The sequence below is a fragment of the Xenopus laevis genome, chromosome 5L, assembly GCF_017654675.1.
Source record: "Xenopus laevis strain J_2021 chromosome 5L, Xenopus_laevis_v10.1, whole genome shotgun sequence".
Lineage (NCBI taxonomy): Eukaryota > Metazoa > Chordata > Amphibia > Anura > Pipidae > Xenopus > Xenopus laevis.
In genome coordinates this window covers 20,529,263-20,550,741 of record NC_054379.1, presented here as the reverse complement: position 1 = coordinate 20,550,741, position 21,479 = coordinate 20,529,263, and the positions used below count along the sequence as shown (strand labels likewise).

Here is a 21,479-nt window from a genome sequence, read left to right as displayed (position 1 = left end):
ATTTACAGTAGGGGGTACATTATCCCTTATAATACATGAGTGATACTCAGAGTTCCCTGTATAACTCAGCCTGCAGCCTTGTGCCTTTATATGGTCACAAAACTCCTCAGTGACTTCTAATATCCTTATGATTTACAGTCAGTAGGGGGTACCTATTATCCTAATACATGAGTGATAGAGTTGGTTGGTTCCTGTGTTAAATTCGAAGATAAATACCCTATACCCCTGTGTATATCATTAGGGCCCATGATACATGCACTCACAGAAACCTATTATTCCCAGTTAGGAAAGGACAATCCCAATCAGTGTCAGTGAATACATGCGCTGCACGGTACCCGGAAGAACAAGGAATCAGCGCGTCTTCTGCAAAGGAAGTAGTCGCTCGCCATCTTGGTACACCCTGAAGCATTGCTACCCGTTGCATCGTACCCGGAAGTTCGCATGTCCTGCTGCTTCCCGTGTGTCCTTGAGTCGTAGAGCGGCAACATGTTTCTGACCTGTATTAACTGTGAGTGACTCGTTCTATCGTTACACTGCTCGGTGTCTGATGGAGGGTGCTGCGGCTGTTTAGAATTGGAAAGCGCGTGTATAAGGTGGTGCTGGCTGCATTGTCATTGTAGCTACTGTACTACAGCTCCCAGCATCCTGTGTGCAGCAGGGCCTTTGCTAACTGCTTTGCTTTCTGGCCTGGTTAGCTGTTGCTTTCTATTTGAGCCCTGGACCGCTTGCTCAGCACTGGTCTATAGAGTGCAGCACAAGACCATGTAGTGGCTGAGACAGCAGAGATCTATCATCTCTCTGCCTTCCTTATTCCCTATTGTTGGCATTTGTAGTTCCATAGCAGCCAGAGTGCAGCAGGTTGGACCTCTCTGACCCACTTAGTGTGTTGGTTCCAATCTGTGAGATATGAGCAGACTCTGTCTGACAGTCTGTGGGTTCTGCCAGATGCCAGTGGGGTAAGAAGCCAAAGACACTTACTATATGGGACTGGGGAGGGCTATTTGGGCCTCTCTCTAGCTGAAATGCTACCGTTTATTTTGATGCTCAGTCCAGCCCTGGGTGTTTATGTCTGTAGGTTCTACTGTGCTGTGTGATCTGTCTGCACTTATGAATCATGATCACCCATCCCTTCTATATAGTTGCCCAGGCCACTGGCCACACGTAGGTAGAAGTGTTGTGGGGTTGCCCTTCTCTCACGTCTCGTTTTGGTTGCCCATTTACACTGGGCTCAAGTAAATCACAATATATATATATATATAAACAAACTACTGGATAGGTGCACTCAGAAAACAATGGAAATGCCTAGGGTTGCCACCTTTTTAAAAACCTTTTACCGGCTGCTGGGGGGCGGGGACATAAAGGGGTGGGCCGTGATGTCAAAGTGGGCGGGGCCACAACGCAGACGCTAGAAGAAGTAAGAAAAAAGGTAAGTTTCAGGGGATGTTCCAGGGGATTGGGGGCAGGCCGAGGGCTCCTTTTAATCGCATTACAAATTTACCGGCAGCTACATTGCCGGTAAATTTGTAATACCGGCCCCGGCCTTGGCAGGTATTTTACCAGCTAGGGTGGCAACCCTAAACATATGTCAAAATCTATAGAGCAAAGAATTCCGCACTCATATGCCTTTTGTGAAGAAAAAAATGGGTTTATTCAACGTTTCGGCTCTTAAGACTCGAGCCCTCATCAGGAAGGCTTCCTGAAAAAAAAAACATGTTTTTTCCAAAACGCATCAGTTAATAGTGCTAATTCTTTTATATTCAATTTTGAAATCTGACATGGGGCTAGACATATTGTCAGTTTCCCAGCTGCCCCCAGTCATGTGACTTGTGCCAGGCTGCTGGGGGGGGTGATATCACTCCAATTTGCATTTCAGCAGTAAACAGTGACTGAAGTTTATTAGAGCACAAGTCACATGACTGGGGCAGCTGGGAAACTAACAATATGTCTAGCCCCATGTCAGATTTCAAAATTAAATATAAAAAAATCTGTTTGCTCTTTTGAAAAATGGATTTTAGTGCAGAATTCTGCTGGAGCAGCACTATTAACTATTAAAAAAAAATGTTTTCCCATGACAGTATCCCTTTAACTATGTAATTATGTAATGACACGTGTCGCCAGGTAACCACTGGCACCAATAACAGACTATAGAGCAGGGGGGGTAACAGGTATTCATAAATGGGATGATTTTGGGTGCTTAGGCCCCCATGATTATCAGTATATCAAGACATAGTGCCAAATTGCTCCTCACTGGCTGAAATTCCATGCACAAGAGCTTGGGGGGTTGGTAATGCTAAAATTGTGGGGCCAGAAATTAGCCCGCTTGCCCTGTGTATGTTTCCAAGTTCCAAAATAACCGATGATCGCCCATAGTGACTAGTCAGATATTTGGATAAACTCAAGTACTGGTTTAGGATCTGTTCTCCTGAATGCTTGGGGTTTTCTGGATATGAGAGCTTTCTATCATTAGGATCACCATACCTTAATACTACCCAAAACCCAAGGGGCCTTGTCTGGCACCAGCATGAATATACACACAACTTGGTTCTCAATCAGACAAAAGGCAAATCCAGGTGCTGTACTGTTTATATAGGTATAGTGGGAAATTGCAACACAGTGTTGCGGAGCTTTTTGTATAACAGGTTCCTGGATAATAGATCCTATATCTGACCCATGTGTGCTGTGAGAATTACGCTTGTTTCTGTTATTTAAACCTTTGTATTTCTTTTTATTTTGTCTCTTCATGGAATCTGCAACAGTCGCAAAGAGCAAATCAAAGTGAGTAGAATATAAATATTATAAAATTTTTAGCTTTTCACTTAATTGACTGACCCCCCCCCCCTCCCAGCTTGGAACATTCTGTACATTAACACACAAACTGCAGCACAGAATCTTCCTCCACCTTTTGTAATCACCAGAATAAAGCCCGACCCACCTAAGCTCATGGGTTGGATTGTCCAATGATCCCATACATGTGCCAACACAAACACATGCGTTACAGGGTGCTTCACCTTTAAAGTAATAGAATGGCTAATTCTAACTCTTTAATTTGGCCTTTTATTCCTTTTTTGTAGTATTTGAATTACTTGTTTTCTTCTGACTGTTTCCAGCTTTCAAATGGGGGTCACTGACCCCATCTAAAAAAACAAATGCTCTGTAAGGCTTCAAATCTATTGTTATTAGGGATGCACAGAATCCAGGATTCGGCCTTTTCCAGCAGGATTCGGTATTCGGCCGAATCTTTCACAAAGGATTCGGAGGTTCGGCCAAATCTAAAATAGTGGATTCGGTGCATCACTAAGTGTTATTGCTACTTTTTATTACTCATCTTTCTATTTTAAAAGAGTTTTGTTCATCTTTAACTTTTAGTATGATATAGGGAGTGATAGGAGAGGCCTGAATAGAAAGAGGAGTAATAAAAAGTAGCAACGACAATATTGTTAACATGTATTTTTTAGGGATGCACCGAATCCACTGTTTTGGATTCGGCCGGATCCATCTTGGAAGATTCAGCCGAATACCGAACCAAATCCTAATTTGCATATGCCATTACCAGTATGATGAGATGATCACGGCTTGGTCTTTGCACTGCCAGACTTATTGATGAAATCAGCAAAGAGTTAACAGTCAGAAATCCATAAGGGGTGATTGTGTTGCAGGACGATCCTGGTGCAGATGATGAGCGCCTCCGGAAGTGGCTATCGCTTTAATACACGCAGAAGCCGACTGAAGGACAAGCTCATCCTGAGGAAGTATGATCCTTTTGGTGAGTTTCAGGGAATAAAGGCTACACTCTCCAATGGGCTGCTGTTGTTTTATATGTGCTGGACACCTTGCTATCCTGGTATTCTATGTATTCCGAACAGTTAACCTTGTATTAAAAGTATGTGATTACTCTGGCCTGGTTCACTGTTTGTGTTACACATTCCCTTTTCCTGTAAACTAAGTGTACTTGCCCCACCTACTGCTTGAGTCCCAGACTCCCTGCCTCTTCTCCTGTTAGCTACCATCAAAGTATTCTAGCCCCATCTACTTCAATCACATACTGTACTTTGTCTTTGCTATCAATATTTTAGCCCCACCCACTGCTTGAGTCACAGTCTCCCTGCCTTTCCTCCTGTGAGCTGCCATCAATGTTTTTGTCCCACCCATGCCTTGAGTCACTTTCCATCCTTTATCAGTATTTTAGCCCCACCCACTGCTTGAGTCACAGACTCCCTGCCTCTCCTCCTATGAGCTGCCATCAGTGTGTTTTTGTCCCACATACTCCTTGAGTAACTTTCCATCTTTGCTATCAGTATTTTAGCCCCACCCAATACTTGAGTTAGACTTCCAGCATCTCCTCCTGTGAGCTGCCATCAAAGTGTTCTAGTCCCACCCACTGCTTGAGTTACTGACTCCCTTCCACTCCCCCTGTAATCTGCCATCAGTATTCCAGTCATACCCACTGCTTGAATCACATAAACCCTGTCCCCTTTTTAATTTTCCATCAGAATGTTTTAGTCCCACCCACTGCTTGAGTCACAGACTTACTCTCTCTCCCCTTGTTACATAATTACATAGTGTAGAAAAATAACCAAAGTCCATCAAGTTCAACTCCTCCACACAAAACCCAGTGTTCATACACACAATTACACTGACTCCTCCATACCTTCACATAAACTATATATACTCCTATCAATACTAACTATAGATTTTAGTACCACAATAGCCTTGGATATTATGTCTGTCACTAGAATCTGCCACCTCAACATCATCCGGCAGTGCATTCCACAACCTCAACAGTCCAGTGCTAAAAATAAATAGATTAATGCAATAGTGCAAAGTTTGCACCTAGTCTCAAAGCACAATCGGTTTTCTAATACTCTACTATGAATCAGCAGTGTAAGTGGTACAAGCCGGGGATGGAGAAACTATAACCAGCAGAGACAAGGGTTCTTTGTTAAAGGTTAATAAAGACTTCATTGCCTACAGTTGTGGCATTGGTATTTGTTGCCTCTCTCTGGATCCGATTAATAGGGTTCTGGAAAGGGTTAAACCTGATGGCTGTGTCCTTTTTTGAAGTTTACCTACAATGATATTTTCCTGTCTCGTCTTTTCCAGTCAAACAACATGTTCTGTTTTTTGAGAAGAAGAAAATCCGCTCCATTTAAACAACAAGCACTAAAGTGGCTGATGAGAAATGGACTCTTGGGAACCTTCCTGCGGCACGTGCCGGAATCAGGAAACGGACTCGTCTGAGGACCCGTCATGTGCCATTCATTGTTACAGAACACAATACAGAGGACAAGAGCCCAAAATTGCAAGCCTGGATCCTTACAGACTTACTTATCCCATGGAATGTTGTGTCTGATTATAGATACAATGTGCAGTGTGATCCGGGGATTCTCCAATAAAGTTTTGACTGCAAACCCTTTTATCTCTATGGGTCGTTTCATCCCTTCAGCTCTTTAGTCAACTTACATGATGTATAGTGTAGGGATGCATCAAATCCAGGATTCGGTTCGGGACTTTTTTGGAATTATGCGGCCGAATCCTTCTGCCTGGCTAAAATGAATCCTAATTTGCATAGGGGCAATTGTTTTGTCACAAAACAAGGAAGTAAAAAATGTTGTCCCCTAATTTGCATATGCAAATTAGGCTTCGGATCGGTATTCGGCCGAATCTTTTGAAAAGGATTCGGGGGTTCGGCCGAATCCAAAGTAGTGGATTCCGTGCATCCCTAGTATAGTGCCAAGAGTTCTAGACATTTTGCCATTGGGTTTTAGCCCTATGTGTTTGAAATAAGCCAATCACCTTGGTCCTATCAGCGCTTTAAAGGAGACATATAGGATAAATGAAAAAAATCCTAATTTTGTAGACAATTACAAGTAATATATGGTGTTGCTTTTACATGGTGCTAAAAATTAATATTATCTTTAAACTAGCCCCTTTAGATGTTCACTGGTCCCTGTTTCAAATGAGGGGTGGGCGTGTCCTAACGGTCCCTGCCAGAAGCACAGTAGGAGGGCCAATCACAGCTCTGCAGTCACACAAGAAAAGACATGCTTCAGTTCCCTATCAGGTCTTGCTAGCTTCTGATTGGTTCCTGTCCTACAGTGCAGTGAGCTGAGAGCCGCAGCACAGCCTGGGTATTCAGGGAGTAGCAAGTGGAAGAGAAGGGAGGGATTATTAGGGTTTTTGCAGAAATATTCAATAAATCAGCCTGAAATACTACATTTTAAGCACAATTCTTCTATATCTAAATACGTATAATGCACTGGTACGTTCTTATTTTTTACAAAAAATGTCTCCTGTAACCTGAGAGGTCCCTACCTTGGTAAAATCACCAGTTTGCTTACTAGATGTTTCTAGTTTTTGTGTCCCGGGTTGGTTTGTTTTCATCATTTCTTGCCCAGCAAAACAGGGTGCTAAAGTAGCAGTTTCCCTTTATAATGAATAGGAATCGTATTAAATGTTGGTCATTTCTGTCCCATGTTCTGGCTTATTGTGCCATTGTACCCACAGACACTGCCCCAGAAGAGTGTGAATATTTCCTACACCTGCAAACACAGAAAGTAAGTTCCAATATCTTGTAAGTGTATATCTTGTTTATTTGGCAATACAGTTTTATACGCAGAAATACCAGTAGCCACTAGTACATAATGGACAGACTGATAAAAGAAAACAAATACCGGTAGCTCTTGAAAAGATGGAATGTTCCAGCCTCTGTTAACACCCCCTTACTAACCGTGAACTAGAACTCCCAGTCCTCTGTATTCTGCAGGAATTTAAAAAAACTCAATGAGGTACAGGCAACTGCAGGTTCTCCAGGTGTTTCTTTAGAACAATGCACTGGTTTTTTAACTCCTTCAAAAATGCATTCCTGGGAGGTGATTCATCCTTGCTTTGTGGCTGCTGTGAATTTCACTGGTTAGAACATACCCTGAGGAAGGTCGGCCCTACGTGGGTAGGAGGTCTGGGTGCCTGCAGTTTGGACGCTCACCGACGCAATGTAGTTCGACCGTTTCACCATATCTTCTACGCAGAGGTGAGGATAATGCGCCATGTAAAAGGCCAGAGCCCCCACAAAACTGTCTCCCGCACCCTAAACAAAGTAAAGATAAGGATATCATTCTCATTTACTCTCCAGATTCACCCTAGTAGAAACTGGAACAAACCAATTTAATTACAAATGAATTATGTGATTTATTGGCTTTTGCAGTCCCCTCCCGAGGTTAGAAGCTTTTACTATCTCAATACCAAACAGATATCAGGGGTTAGGAAATATTTTGTGCTTAAAATGACATTTTAGGCAATGACCCCAGTTCACCTTGACAATACCCAAAAAACCCCAGACATTCACCCAGTTGCTATTAGCATGCCCACTTTGCATCTGAGGATCAGCACCGTCCTTGTAATGGGAGGTCAAAATTAACTCACTATTGCCCGCTGTGTCTTTCCCAAACTGGCACAGGTAGGGTCGGTAAAAACGATGGCTGATCCCAATGTTATTAATAGGGAAAAAAGATAAATAAATAGGAAGACCGGTATTTTTTTCCAGAAAAGGTGGCAACCCTAGGCACAGGTAAAATGTCCCAAAACTGCCACCTGTGCCATTAGCTTTACTGCACTGCTGCGTGCAGATACCTGTGTCTGATTTTATGTTGGAGAGACAATGAAATCATAAAATATAGAGATACGTGAAATCCAACCCACACGTTGGGCACAATGTAGCATAAAATTATTCCATCTGGTGCAAGAAATGAAACAGCCTTATAATAATATACTTATGGGATGGTCACATCCCTTTAATTGTGCAGTTCTAGAAGGTGCTGATTTATTTATACTGGGCTCTTTTATAGACGCAGTCAAGTCCCGATGGGACAATATAACCCCCAGTTAATAACAATGTCTGCGTGGCTTCTGTCCTTCTGTCTGCTTCATAGGAAGTGCACAGTCCATAGAGAAGGGACGCAAGGCCTGACCTGGTATTTCAGACAAAGCCGAGTCTATTGTTTCATAATTAGTACTGGAAATAATTCATTAAGTCTCCACAAGAACAGCAACTGACACAGGAGGGTAAAACGCTGGGAATAGCCCTTGTACCACTGCCCTTGAGGAAAGGATTGAGAGGCATCTTGCTGGGAAAGGTTAATGGGATAATTGTACAGATCACAGTGTCGCCACAGTTGACTGACTCAGGCCAAGAACTCACCTTCCTAAAAGGACCCAACCTCAATGGGCCAATAATCAGATCATGTGGGGGCAGATTTGTCAGCCAATGGCATCATTAGCTGAGATCTAAATTAACCCTGATCAGTCTGGAAATAGATTGTCCCATCCTCCGGGAGATTGGCTGAATATGTGTGGGTCCCTTTGGGCACCATGATTGGCTTACTATTTATTTTCCCAATCCTATTACTCCTTCACCTCTATGTGCCTTTAATAGGTATGGGATCCATTATCCAGAAACCCATAATGCATAGACTCCATTTTATCCAAATAATCCAACATTTTTAAAAGCGCTTTCCTTTTTCTCTGTAATAATAAAACAGTACTAAGATATAATTAATTAATGAAGCAAAACCAGCCTATTGGGTTTATTTAATGTTTAAATGATTTTTTAGTAGACTTAAAGGGATTCTGCCATGATTTTTATGATGTAGTTTTTATTTCTAAATTACACTGTTTACACTGCAAATAATTCACTCTACAATATAAAATTTCATTCCTGAACCAGCAAGTGTATTTTTTTAGTTGTAATATTGGTGTGTAGGTGCATCTCAGGTCATTTTGCCTGGTCATGTGATTTCAGAAAGAGCCAACACTTTAGGATGGAATTGCTTTCTGGCAGGCTGTTGTTTCTCCAACTCAATGTAACTGAATGTGTCACAGTGGGACCTGGATTTTACTATTGAGTGTTGTTCTTAGATCTACCAGGCAGCTGTTATCTTGTGTTAGGGAGCTGCTATCTGGTTACCTTCCCATTGTTCTGTTGTTAGGCTGCTGTGGGGGAAGGGGGGTGATATTACGGATGCACCGAATCCAGGATTCGGCCTTTTTCAGCAGGATTCAGATTCGGCCTTTGTGAAAGATTCGGCCGAATACCGAACCCTAATTTGCATATGCAAATTAGAGGTGGGGAAGGAAATCTCTTGACTTTTTGTCAGAAAACAAGGAAGTAAAACATTTTTCCCCTTTCGTATTCGGCCGAATCTTTCACAAAGGATTCAGGGGTTCGGCCGAATCCAAAATAGTGGATTCGGTGCATCCCTAGGTGATATCACTCCAACTTTTAGTACAGCAGTAAAGAGTGACTGAAGTTTATCAGAGCACAAGTCACATGACTGAGAGCAGCTGGGAAACTGACAATATGTCTAGCCCCATGTCAGATTTCAAAATTAAATATAAAAAAATCGGTTTGCTCTTTTGAAAAACGGATTTCAGTGCAGAATTCTGCTGGAGCAGCACTATTAACTGATGCGTTTTGCAAAAAATGCCAGTATCCCTTTAAGGTACGAAGATCCAAATTAGTAGTGATAAAAATAATAGGGATTAGGTGCTCCCTCTGGGAACCATCAAGATATGATGAAGGTTCAATTCCACTTCCCGACAGATTTGTGGATGATTCAAGGCCGAGTCATTGGGAGCAATTAACCCCTGCATTCTTATCCTATGACAGCAGCCTGTGTGCTAACCCCCCACTTGGTATCACACACACACAGTCCATTCTGTGTTATACAGAGATCAAAGCACCAGTTGATAACAGGAACATTCCTTCTTTCACTTGTGGTTAGAGAAATAGAAGAAAGTCATTATGGGCCCAGAGCAACACACACATTTCTCATTAGGCAACACCTAAACGTCTGCATTCAACCATCAGCTTTCCCAGGGTCTGCAGGGGGGCCAGACGCAATCTGGAAGGAGGCAAATTCAGTCATGCCCGCTGCCACCGCCCAGCCTGGTTATCTGGATCCGCACATGTAATACAACAATAACCCCAATATGATTTCAGCTGCTTGCTTTAAAGGGAATAAAGAACCAGGCTTTTTTGAATTTCAAAATTCATGTTTTTTTTTTAACTCGCATTAATTTGATTTTACTCGAAATTCGATTGGGGGGTAATTTTTCTAAATATAAACAATATGTCAAACTCGGACGAGTTTTACTGACCTGAAAAATCTTATCGAATTCAGGCAAACTTGATTACATTACTGACATTCAAACTAGGGATGCACCGAACCCCCGAATCCTTAGTGAAAGATTCGGCCGAATACCGAACTGAATCTGAACCCTAATTTGCATATGCAAATTAGGGGTGGGAAGGGGAAAATAATTTTTACTTCCTTGTTTTCTGACAAAAAGTCACGCGGTTTCCCTCCCCGCCCCTAATTTGCATATGCAAATTAGGATTCGGATTCGGTTCTGCAGAAGGATTCGGCCGAATCCTGCTGAAAAATGCCAAATCCTGGCCGAATCCCGAACCGAATCCCGAACCGAATCCTGGATTCGGTGCATCCCTAATTCAAACTTGAATGTCAGGAAGGCTACAAACATCTCCAAATTGGTCACCGGACCTCTCCCATTGGCTTAAGCTGGCCATAGACACAAAGATCCGATCGTACGAATCGAGTCCCGACATTTTTCGTCCGGCGGAGATCGGTCGTTTGGTCGATTGGACAGGTTAGAAAATTACTGTCGTAATATCTCTGCGTGTATTGCCGATAGTAGGATTTTCAGAGGGAGACTGTCACTAGATTTGGTCAGACATAACTTTCGTTCGATTGCTGTCAGGGGCAAAACATTGCTGATCTGTTCGTTAACTACTTTATTTGATCTGACTGGTAAGACTTTGACCTGAATGGTTAGTGGCAGGTCGGGAGATGGGGAAGTCCAATCGTAAGATGATTCGTACGATCGGATCTTTGCATCTATGGCCAGCTTTATACAGGAATTCGGCAGGTTTTAGGTGGAAAATAGTGGGATTTGAGTTCTTAAAGGATCAGAGTATGATAAATCACGAAAATCAAATTTTTTTAAAAACTCAAATCGAATAACTCCCTAGTCGAATTTGACAGTTTTGGCCATAACAAAATTCAAATTTGAATTTTTAATTCAACCTGTGATAAATCTGTACCAGTCCAAGCCCCCTTTAGCAGGGAAGAGCTGTGCCCCAGAATTTGCCCTACTAGCTCCCCACCTTCTTTTCTGCTAATTCCCAGCACATGCTTTGAGCCAATGTCACTTAGAGATACAGGTCAGATTCGGGGAGATTAGTTGCCCTGCAACAAATTTCCTCTTCTTCAGGGCGACTAATCTCCCCGAACTGCCTTCCCCTGCCTTTCTGTCTGGCTTGAGTGAAAATCGCCAGAAGCATAATACTTCGTTTTCCGAAGTCGCCCAAAGTTGCCTCACAAGGAAACTTCGGAAAACGAATCGCTCCGATTGCCATCCCGCCAGCGATTTTCCTTCTAGCCGGCGGGAAGGCAGTTCAGGGAGATTAGTCACTCCAAAGAAGAGATTTGTCGCTGGGCGACTTATCTCCCCGAATCTGACCTGTGTCTCTGCCCTTACTTGAGCTTAGGGACTCACAATATACAGTATATAACGTACAATATGACACAAAAAAACATGTCTAACAAGACCCACAATGGGGGCTGCTGGGGACAAATATTTGAGGACCTCAGTCATTACTGTTATAGGGTTCCTGAGCCTCTGGGCTGGTACTTTAAGTACAGTATATAAAATACAGCATTTCCAGTCATATTCTTTTTTAGGCTTTAGTTCTCTTAAACCAAGACAAACAATATAGCAGCTTTAGATCTCTCTCTCTCTCTCTCTTTACAAATATAAATTCAAATATCCTGACAACTTATATCTGGTAAATAAAATTAACACCAAAGATGGTACATTTAACCTTTCAAATATATTATGATTAATCTGACATTATGTATGAGGGGCACTGATTGCACAATCCCCTATGAGTCAAAACATGTCCTTTCTAGAAAGAATATACACATTTCTCATACATTTGGAAAGGTTTTACTAAATATCTGACACAGATGTGGGGGTGTTATGAAATATGAAATATTATGCTGCACTATAATATTGTAGCACATATTTATAAATGAATGTAAAGCACAAGCATGTTCTACTCTTCCACCATTTCCAGAGTTCCCAGCGTGTTATTTACCAGCTCCCCATGCTCCCACCCAGTGCCCGAGTGCCGGCTCCTGTCTCCCTCCCAGTCTGTAATCCACCAGCTCCTGTCTCCCCCAGTCTGTTATCCACTAACTTCTGTCTCCCCCAGTGTGTTATCCACCAGCTCCTGTCTCCCCCAGTCTGTTATCCACCAGCTCATGTCTTCCCCAGTCTGTTATCCACCAGCTCCTGTCTCCCCCATCTGTTATCCACCAGCACCTGTCTCCCCCAGTGTGTTATCCACCAGCTCCTGTCTCCCCAGTCTGTTATCCACAGCTCCTGTCTCCCCCAGTCTGTTATTCACCAGCGCCTGTCTCCCCCCAGTCTGTTATCCACAGCTCCTGTCTCCTCCAGTCTGTTATTCACCAGCTCCTGTCTCCCCCAGTCTGTTATCCACCAGCTCCTGTCTCCCCCAGTGTGTTATCCATCAGCTCCTGTCTCCCCCAGTCTGTTATCCACAGCTCCTGTCTCCCCCAGTCTGTTATCCACTAGCTCCTGTCTCCCCCAGTCTGTTATCCACCAGCTCCTGTCTCCCCAGTCTGTTATCCACTAGCTCCTGTCTCCCCCAGTCTGTTATCCACCAGCTCCTGTCTCTTCCAGTCTGTTATCCACTAACTTCTGTCTCCCCCAGAGTGTTATCCACCAGCTCCTGTCTCCCCCAGTCTGTTATCCACAGCTCCTGTCTCCCCCAGTCTGTTATTCACCAGCTCCTGTCTCCCCCAGTCTGTTATCCACCAGCTCCTGTCTCCCCAGTCTGTTATCCACTAGCTCCTGTCTCCCCCAGTCTGTTATCCACCAGCTCCTGTCTCCCCAGTCTGTTATCCACTAGCTCCTGTCTCCCCCAGTCTGTTATCCACCAGCTCCTGTCTCCCCCAGTCTGTTAGCCACTAACTTCTGTCTCCCCCAGTGTGTTATCCATCAGCTCCTGTCTCCCCCAGTCTGTTATCCACAGCTCCTGTCTCCCCCAGTCTGTTATCCACCAGCCCCTGTCTCCCCCAGTCTGTTATCCACCAGCTCCTGTCTCCCCCAGTCTGTTATCCACCAGCTCCTGTCTCCCCCAGTCTGTTATCCACCAGCTCCTGTCTCCCCCAGTCTGTTATCCACAGCTCCTGTCTCCCCCAGTCTGTTATCCACCAGCTCCTGTCTCCCCCAGTCTGTTATCCATCAGCTCCTGTCTCCCCCAGTCTGTTATCCACAGCCCCTGTCTCCCCCAGTGTGTTATCCACCAGCTCCTGTCTCCCCCAGTCTGTTATCCACCAGCTCCTGTCTCCCCCGTCTGTTATCCACCAGCTCCTGTCTCCCCCAGTGTGTTATCCACCAGCTCCTGTCTCCCCCAGTCTGTTATCCGCAGCTCCTGTCCCTCCCAGTCGGTTATCCACCAGCTCCTGTCTCCCCCAGTCTGTTATCCACAGCTCCTGTCTCTCCCAGTCGGTTATCCACCAACTCCTGTCTCCCCCGTCTGTTATCCACCAGCTCCTGTCTCCCCCAGTGTGTTATCCACCAGCTCCTGTCTCCCCCAGTCTGTTATCCACCAGCTTCTGTCCCTCCCAGTCGGTTATCCACCAGCTCCTGTCTCCCCCAGTCTGTTATCTACCAGCTCCTGTCTCCCCCAGTGTGTTATCCACCAGCTCCTGTCTCCCCCAGTCTGTTATCCACCAGCTCCTGTCTCCCCAGTCTGTTATCCACTAGCTCCTGTCTCCCCCAGTCTGTTATCCACCAGCTCCTGTCTCCCCCAGTCTGTTAGCCACTAACTTCTGTCTCCCCCAGTGTGTTATCCATCAGCTCCTGTCTCCCCCAGTCTGTTATCCACAGCTCCTGTCTCCCCCAGTCTGTTATCCACCAGCTCCTGTCTCCCCCAGTCTGTTATCCACAGCTCCTGTCTCCCCCAGTCTGTTATCCACCAGCTCCTGTCTCCCCCAGTCTGTTATCCATCAGCTCCTGTCTCCCCCAGTCTGTTATCCACAGCCCCTGTCTCCCCCAGTGTGTTATCCACCAGCTCCTGTCTCCCCCAGTCTGTTATCCACCAGCTCCTGTCTCCCCCGTCTGTTATCCACCAGCTCCTGTCTCCCCCAGTGTGTTATCCACCAGCTCCTGTCTCCCCCAGTCTGTTATCCGCAGCTCCTGTCCCTCCCAGTCGGTTATCCACCAGCTCCTGTCTCCCCCAGTCTGTTATCCACAGCTCCTGTCTCTCCCAGTCGGTTATCCACCAACTCCTGTCTCCCCCGTCTGTTATCCACCAGCTCCTGTCTCCCCCAGTGTGTTATCCACCAGCTCCTGTCTCCCCCAGTCTGTTATCCACCAGCTTCTGTCCCTCCCAGTCGGTTATCCACCAGCTCCTGTCTCCCCCAGTCTGTTATCTACCAGCTCCTGTCTCCCCCAGTGTGTTATCCACCAGCTCCTGTCTCCCCCAGTCTGTTATCCACCAGCTCCTGTCTCCCCAGTCTGTTATCCACTAGCTCCTGTCTCCCCCAGTCTGTTATCCACCAGCTCCTGTCTCCCCCAGTCTGTTAGCCACTAACTTCTGTCTCCCCCAGTGTGTTATCCATCAGCTCCTGTCTCCCCCAGTCTGTTATCCACAGCTCCTGTCTCCCCCAGTCTGTTATCCACCAGCTCCTGTCTCCCCCAGTCTGTTATCCACCAGCTCCTGTCTCCCACAGTCTGTTATCCACCAGCTCCTGTCTCCCCCAGTCTGTTATCCACCAGCTCCTGTCTCCCCCAGTCTGTTATCCACAGCTCCTGTCTCCCCCAGTCTGTTATCCACCAGCTCCTGTCTCCCCCAGTCTGTTATCCATCAGCTCCTGTCTCCCCCAGTCTGTTATCCACAGCCCCTGTCTCCCCCAGTGTGTTATCCACCAGCTCCTGTCTCCCCCAGTCTGTTATCCACCAGCTCCTGTCTCCCCCGTCTGTTATCCACCAGCTCCTGTCTCCCCCAGTGTGTTATCCACCAGCTCCTGTCTCCCCCAGTCTGTTATCCACAGCTCCTGTCCCTCCCAGTCGGTTATCCACCAGCTCCTGTCTCCCCCAGTCTGTTATCCACAGCTCCTGTCTCTCCCAGTCGGTTATCCACCAACTCCTGTCTCCCCCGTCTGTTATCCACCAGCTCCTGTCTCCCCCAGTGTGTTATCCACCAGCTCCTGTCTCCCCCAGTCTGTTATCCACCAGCTTCTGTCCCTCCCAGTCGGTTATCCACCAGCTCCTGTCTCCCCCAGTCTGTTATCCACCAGCTCCTGTCTCCCCCAGTCTGTTATCCACCAGCTCCTGTCTCCCCCAGTCTGTTATCCACCAGCTTCTGTCCCTCCCAGTGGGTTATCCACCAGCTCCTGTCTCCCCCAGTCTGATATGTGTGGATCAAAATGGACAGGTGATACTTAATGTCTGTAGCCTTGTGATGATTCAAAGGCCCTGGACCAAATGTTAAACCTTTAAGGGGAACACCGGCTTCCAAACTAAAATTTGATAAAGAGGCCCACATAACACAGAAACCCCTAATATTCCCATCACAGTTACCTGTTTCTTCAAATAATATAAATAAATGCCATTTTCTATGCTGAAATCCAGCTGTTTAACAGTTCTTCTCTTTTTGCATCATATGAAATCCTGGCAGGGAAGGAGGGACTAAACACTGATGTTACAAATTGTAACAACTTCTCCACAGCTTACAGACAGTATGCAGGAACTACATAACCCACAATGCATTGCTCTGTGATGTTTCATTCCTTACTGAAATCACATGTGCAGAGAAGTGTGGGGTTTGGAGGATGCAGGCTAGGGACCAGTAGCGATCCTAGAGGGGGGCGGGCCCTGGTGCGTGACGTGCAGCCGGGCCCCGCCCCCTCCGTACGGCGCATTTTCAGCGGCGAACGGACTGCCGGGTGGCCCTGGTCCGCTCGCACCCCCTGCTCCCCCGGTAGTTCTGCCACTGCTAGGGACAGATGGCTGCTGATACAAAGTAACAATAGTCAGACAGCTCAGTAAAGTAGTCACACAGATGAACAGGAGAACAGGGGGCTAGGTGTAGGGAACTGTTCCAAACCATTTAATATCATGAAAAGTCTGCATATGTTTAATTTATGTATATTGCAAAGTTGCTTGGAATTTTTTTTCTTTTCTAAAAAGCTCAAGTTATGTTTTGTGGAGTTCCCCTTTAAACAAGAGCTTGAACCAAATGTATGTGAAATCAAGTACAATATTGGAAGCAATAAGAAAGGCCAATTATAAAGTAAATGAAAGATAAAACCTACATTTAAAAAAAATCAACAATATCAATTTCTTATCAGATAAATAAAGGAGCAAAGAGAGGTATAGTGTAGGGGATTATAGTATAGGGGAGTATAGTATAGGGGGCATATTATAGGGGAGTATAGTATAGGGAAGTATAGTATAGGGTAGTATAGTATAGGGGAGTTAAGTATATGGGAGTATAGTATAGGGGAGTATAGTATAGGGGAGTATAGTATAGGGGGCATAGTATAGGGAAGTATAGTATAGGGGAGTATAGTATAGGGGAATATAGTATAGGGGGCATATTATAGGGGAGTTTAGTATATGGGAGTATAGTATAGGGGAGTATAGTATAGGGGAGTATAATATAGGGGGCATATTATAGAGCAGTATAGTATAAGGGAGTTTAGTATATGGGAGTATAGTATAGGGGAGTTTAGTATATTGGAGTATAGTATGGGGGAGTATAGTATAGGGGAGTATCGTATGTGGGAGTATAGTATAGGGGCATAGTATAGGAGAGTATATAGTATAGTATAGAGGGCATAGTACAGGGGAATATAGTATAGGGGAGTATAGTATAGGGGAGTATAGTATGGGGGGGTATAGTACAGGGGGCATAGTATAGGGGAGTATCGTATGTGGGAGTATAGTATAGGGGCATAGTATAGGAGAGTATAGTATAGGGGGCATATTATAGGGGAGTATAGTATAGGGGACATAATATAGGGGAATATAGTATAGGGGAGTTTAGTATATGGGAGTATAGAAGAGGGGAGTATAGTATAGGAGGCATAGTATAGTATAGGGGAGTATAGTATAGGAGGCATAGTATAGTATAGTATAGGGGAGTATAGTATAGGGGGCATATTATAGGGGAGTATAGTATAGGGGACATAATATAGTATAGGGGAGTTTAGTATATGGGAGTATAGTAGAGGGGAGTATAGTATAGGAGGCGTAGTATAGTATAGGGGAGTATAGTATAGGAGGCATAGTATAGTATAGGGGAGTATAGTATAGGAGGCATAGTATAGTATAGGGGAGTATAGTATAGGAGGCATAGTATAGTATAGGGGAGTATAGTATAGGAGGCATAGTATAGTATAGTATAGGGGAGTATAGTATAGGAGGCATAGTATAGTATAGGGGAGTATAGTATAGGAGGCATAGTATAGTATAGGGGAGTATAGTATAGGAGGCATAGTATCATATAGTATAGTATAGGGGAGTATAGTATAGGAGGCATAGTATAGTATAGTATAGGGGAGTATAGTATAGTATAAGGGAGAATATCCAGCTGGTGTTGGTTCCTGAGAGAACAGCTGAGGGAGTCCTGGGATACACACAGCTATAAATGCACAAGCCTCATATACTCCACACAGGAACCATGAATATCACATACTGGAATCTCTGGTACATGGCGGGGGCCGGTGACTATGCACCCACTCATCACATTACATGTAACAATCACGTGCAAGGCACCCAAGTGTTATTGCTTGCTAAAGGCAAGAAAATATCCTGCTATTATCATAATATTCTTGCCTCAGGGTGGCACTGTTTTATTGGAAGCTATGGATCAAATTTGACCAGGGCAATAACAGCAGGGTGATGGCTCCCACACATACTAATAATACATTTTGGCTGCACACATCCAGCTAATGGAATTGCAGTAAGAGCACAATAACTAACACTAATTGCTTTGCTTGCAAAGTTTGTCTTTTCTTAATAAATATTTAGTTTCAGCTCAGCTGTATGGAGCGAAATCAAACAAACATTTCCCAACTGTTTCCAATGAGAGTTCACTAGAAATTCTCTGGAAAAGGGAAGGTGTCATAAGATCTGCTCTAACACGCCTCTACCCATGCAGTTAGTGAATGAGGGAAGGTTTAGGACAGATGCAGTTGCAAGAAGCAGTCTCAGGGCATTGAGAGAGGTGCAGTTGCAGAAGTGAGAGGCAGTCTCAGGGCATTGAGAGAGGTGCAGTTGCAGAAGTGAGAGGCAGTCTCAGGGCATTGAGAGAGGTGCAGTTGCAGAAGTGAGAGGCAGTCTCAGGGCATTGAGAGAGCTGCAGTTGCAGAAGTGAGAGGCAGCCTCAGGGCATTGAGAGAGGTGCAGATGCAATAGTGAGAGGCAGTCTCAGGGCATTGAGAGAGGTGCAGTTGCAGAAGTGAGAGGCAGTTTTAGGGCATTGAGAGAGGTGCAGTTGCAGAAGTGAGAGGCAGTCTCAGGGCATTGAGAGAGGTGCAGTTGCAGAAGTGAGAGGCAGTCTCATGGCATTGAGAGAGGTGCAGTTGCAGAAGTGAGAGGCAGTCTCATGGCATTGAGAGAGGTGCAGTTGCAGAAGTGAGAGGCAGTCTCAGGGCATTGAGAGAGGTGCAGTTGCAGAAGTGAGAGGCAGTCTCAGGGCATTGAGAGAGGTGCAGTTGCAGAAGTGAGAGGCCGTCTCAGGGCATTGAGAGAGGTGCAGTTGCAGAAGTGAGAGGCAGTCTCATGGCATTGAGAGAGGTGCAGTTGCAGAAGTGAGAGGCAGTCTCAGGGCATTGAGAGAGGTGCAGTTGCAGAAGTGAGAGGCAGTCTCAGGGCATTGAGAGAGGTGCAGTTGCAGAAGTGAGAGGCCGTCTCAGGGCATTGAGAGAGGTGCAGTTGCAGAAGTGAGAGGCAGTCTCAGGGCATTGAGAGAGGTGCAGTTGCAGAAGTGAGAGGCAGTCTCAGGGCATTGAGAGAGGTGCAGTTGCAGAAGTGAGAGGCAGTCTCAGGGCATTGAGAGAGGTGCAGTTGCAGAAGTGAGAGGCAGTCTCAGGGCACTGGGACAGGTTTGGTTGAATAAGTTAGAGGCAGTCTAAGGGCACTAGGATCTTGTTTGCTGAGCAACAGCTAAAATAAACCAGTAGCAACAGTAAAGGAGCCTGGACTAGAGGGATGGTAATTAACAGAGTGTACCACACCCTGGGGATTGTTAGCATACTTAACTCTTTAGCTGCAGGGCAGTATCACATATAAGCCCTATGGCACACATAGTGATTAGGGCAGGAGTGCCCATACTTTACTAATGTGAGATCTACTTTTAGTGACATTGTCCCATCTACTGATCACCAGCTAAAGGTCTACTGCTTGATCCCGATCTACCTTTTGGGCACCCCTTGATTAGGGGATAGTTTGATTTACACAACAAATGCAGAGTCAGTTCAACTCCCATCCTCCACCTTCATTTCTGTTTATTGGAATCTTGTATAAATGCCCGTGTGGCTAACTTTTTGCAGTTCTGGTAGCCATCAATGGGGGGCAACGCAAGGCAATTTGGACCACTTGCACAGGAGAACGCAGGAGATTTGGGGAAATAGACTGGTTCTCATTAAATACTTTTATGGTTTGATTTTGGGAGAACAGTGAAGATCCTTCAAAAAGAACTTGGATTCTGCTAAATCACACACTGAACCCTGCTAAAAATTCACCATAATAGAATCATTTAGATCACAAGGTTGCTCTTTAGGGGTAATGGGAGTTGCAGTGCAATAGGAATTGGAAATGGGCAGGCAATGTGGGTGGATAACCTGGGAACACAATGGTTTCCATCAGCGAACACGAATGATCCCTGGGGCTGAACTCTGTGTGGCCCTTGCTGACAAGACCACAGTGGTGCAGACCACGTATTTAATTAGACTTTTCATTAGGAACATGAAACCCGTGTGCTGGGAGCCCTCCCTCCCACTGGAGACACTGACCCAGAGGATCTACAGCAATTCCAGAGCCGGAGGGTTTAGGATGAGTCTGTCATTAAACCTGGGTGGTCTCCACCTTGAATGTGAAACGCTGCACTTTTAGTTCTCTCTCTGGGGTCATCACCGCTGCTTCCCCTTACTGACTTCATCTTGTTGCCTTGAATTCTCCTCATCCAGACACCCCAGTGTATTCAGTCTGTCTGTCCTGAACTTTCCTACTGTATATTTGTATATATGAGTGGGAGCTGCCAAAGCGTTTCCTTACATTACTTTATAAAGCCACAGGCTGGGATTCTAGGAGTTGTAGTTCAGCAAGAACTCTGTTACACTATTGGGCTCCTTTGCATCCTGTGACCTGGTCGGTGTAGAAGGAGAGGGGGTTCAGCTCTGAATTTGTGAGGACAAGTGTAGGGATAATTAAACACTGCCAGTTGCTCTTCACCTATCCCCCCCCCATGGTCTGTACCCGTCTGCTCCTCACTTGTGGGAAGGAAACATGAACCAAAAGACCTTTTATAACCATTGCCCAATATCCAGGGATTTACATTATTAAACAGAGGAATTTGATTCTATCAGTGGGAGCCACAACCTCTGTTTTTGTTGATGGCCGACACACGTGTGATTAGTCACCGCTCAGCGTCCCATGTTCCTATTCCCCAAGGCCACAGCATGTTCAACAATGGGCTGAGCTTAACCAGCACTATCAGCAACATATAAAGTCTGTATCCCTACCTGATACAATGTGTCATGTTTAGTCATGTACAGAAGCTTTGTAAAGGTTTCAGTCACATTTGTCCTTACATCCCCATTGTAAGCAGCAGTCCTGCCCTGCTTTATGGCTGAGATTCTAGCTATATGTATAACAGCATTCTGTCCCAGTGGCTGCACTGATCGTATCTGATCCCCATAAGCAACCGTCCTGTCCTGCTTTATGGCTGAGATTCTAGCTATCTGTATAACAGAGCATTCTGTCCCAGGGGCTGCACAGATCATATCTGAACCCCATTGTAAGCAGTAGTCCTGCCCTTCTTTATGGCTGAGATTCTAGCTATCTGTATAACAGAACATTCTGTCCCAGTGGCTGCACTGATCGTATCTGATTCCCATTGTAAGCAGCAGTCCTGTCCTGCTTTATGGCTGAGATTCTAGCTATCTGTATAACAGAGCATTCTGTCCCAGTGGCTGCACAGATCCTCTCTGATCCCCATTGTAAGCAGCAGTCCTGCCCTGCTTTATGGCTGAGATTCTAGCTATCTGTATAACAGAGCATTCTGTCCCAGTAACACAAATCCTATCTGATCCCTATTGTAAACAGCAGTTCTGCCCTGCTTTATGGCTGAGATTCCACCTATACGT

At 45.2% G+C, this 21,479-nt stretch overlaps 2 protein-coding genes across 2 annotated transcripts in view; one reads left to right on the top strand and one right to left on the bottom strand.

Moving 5' to 3' along the window:
• Positions 1 to 255: 255 nt before the first annotated feature.
• mrpl33.L (mitochondrial ribosomal protein L33 L homeolog) lies at positions 256 to 5,408 on the top strand. Its single transcript, XM_018262694.2, has 4 exons — positions 256 to 508; positions 2,757 to 2,775; positions 3,657 to 3,763; positions 5,101 to 5,408. The coding sequence occupies exons 1-4, from the start codon at positions 487 to 489 to the stop codon at positions 5,148 to 5,150; spliced, it is 198 nt and encodes a 65-aa protein (XP_018118183.1). The 5' UTR covers positions 256 to 486; the 3' UTR covers positions 5,151 to 5,408.
• A 1,164-nt stretch (positions 5,409 to 6,572) lies between these two features.
• rbks.L (ribokinase L homeolog) overlaps positions 6,573 to 21,479 on the bottom strand; it is a 39,684-nt gene continuing 24,777 nt past the window's right edge. Inside the window, 1 exon segment of the mRNA NM_001095258.1 lies at positions 6,573 to 7,084. Within this exon segment, the coding sequence (NP_001088727.1) occupies positions 6,911 to 7,084 (174 nt within the window). The 3' untranslated portion in view covers positions 6,573 to 6,910.

What these genes read in the sequence shown, in the direction of transcription:
- mrpl33.L (XM_018262694.2), top strand. Translation starts at nt 487, where the DNA reads ATGTTTCTGACCTGTATTAACT. An exon ending in GAGGAAGTATGATCCTTTTG is followed by an intron (nt 3,764 to 5,100) that starts GTGAGTTTCAGG and finishes CGTCTTTTCCAG; the next exon opens with TCAAACAACATGTTCTGTTT.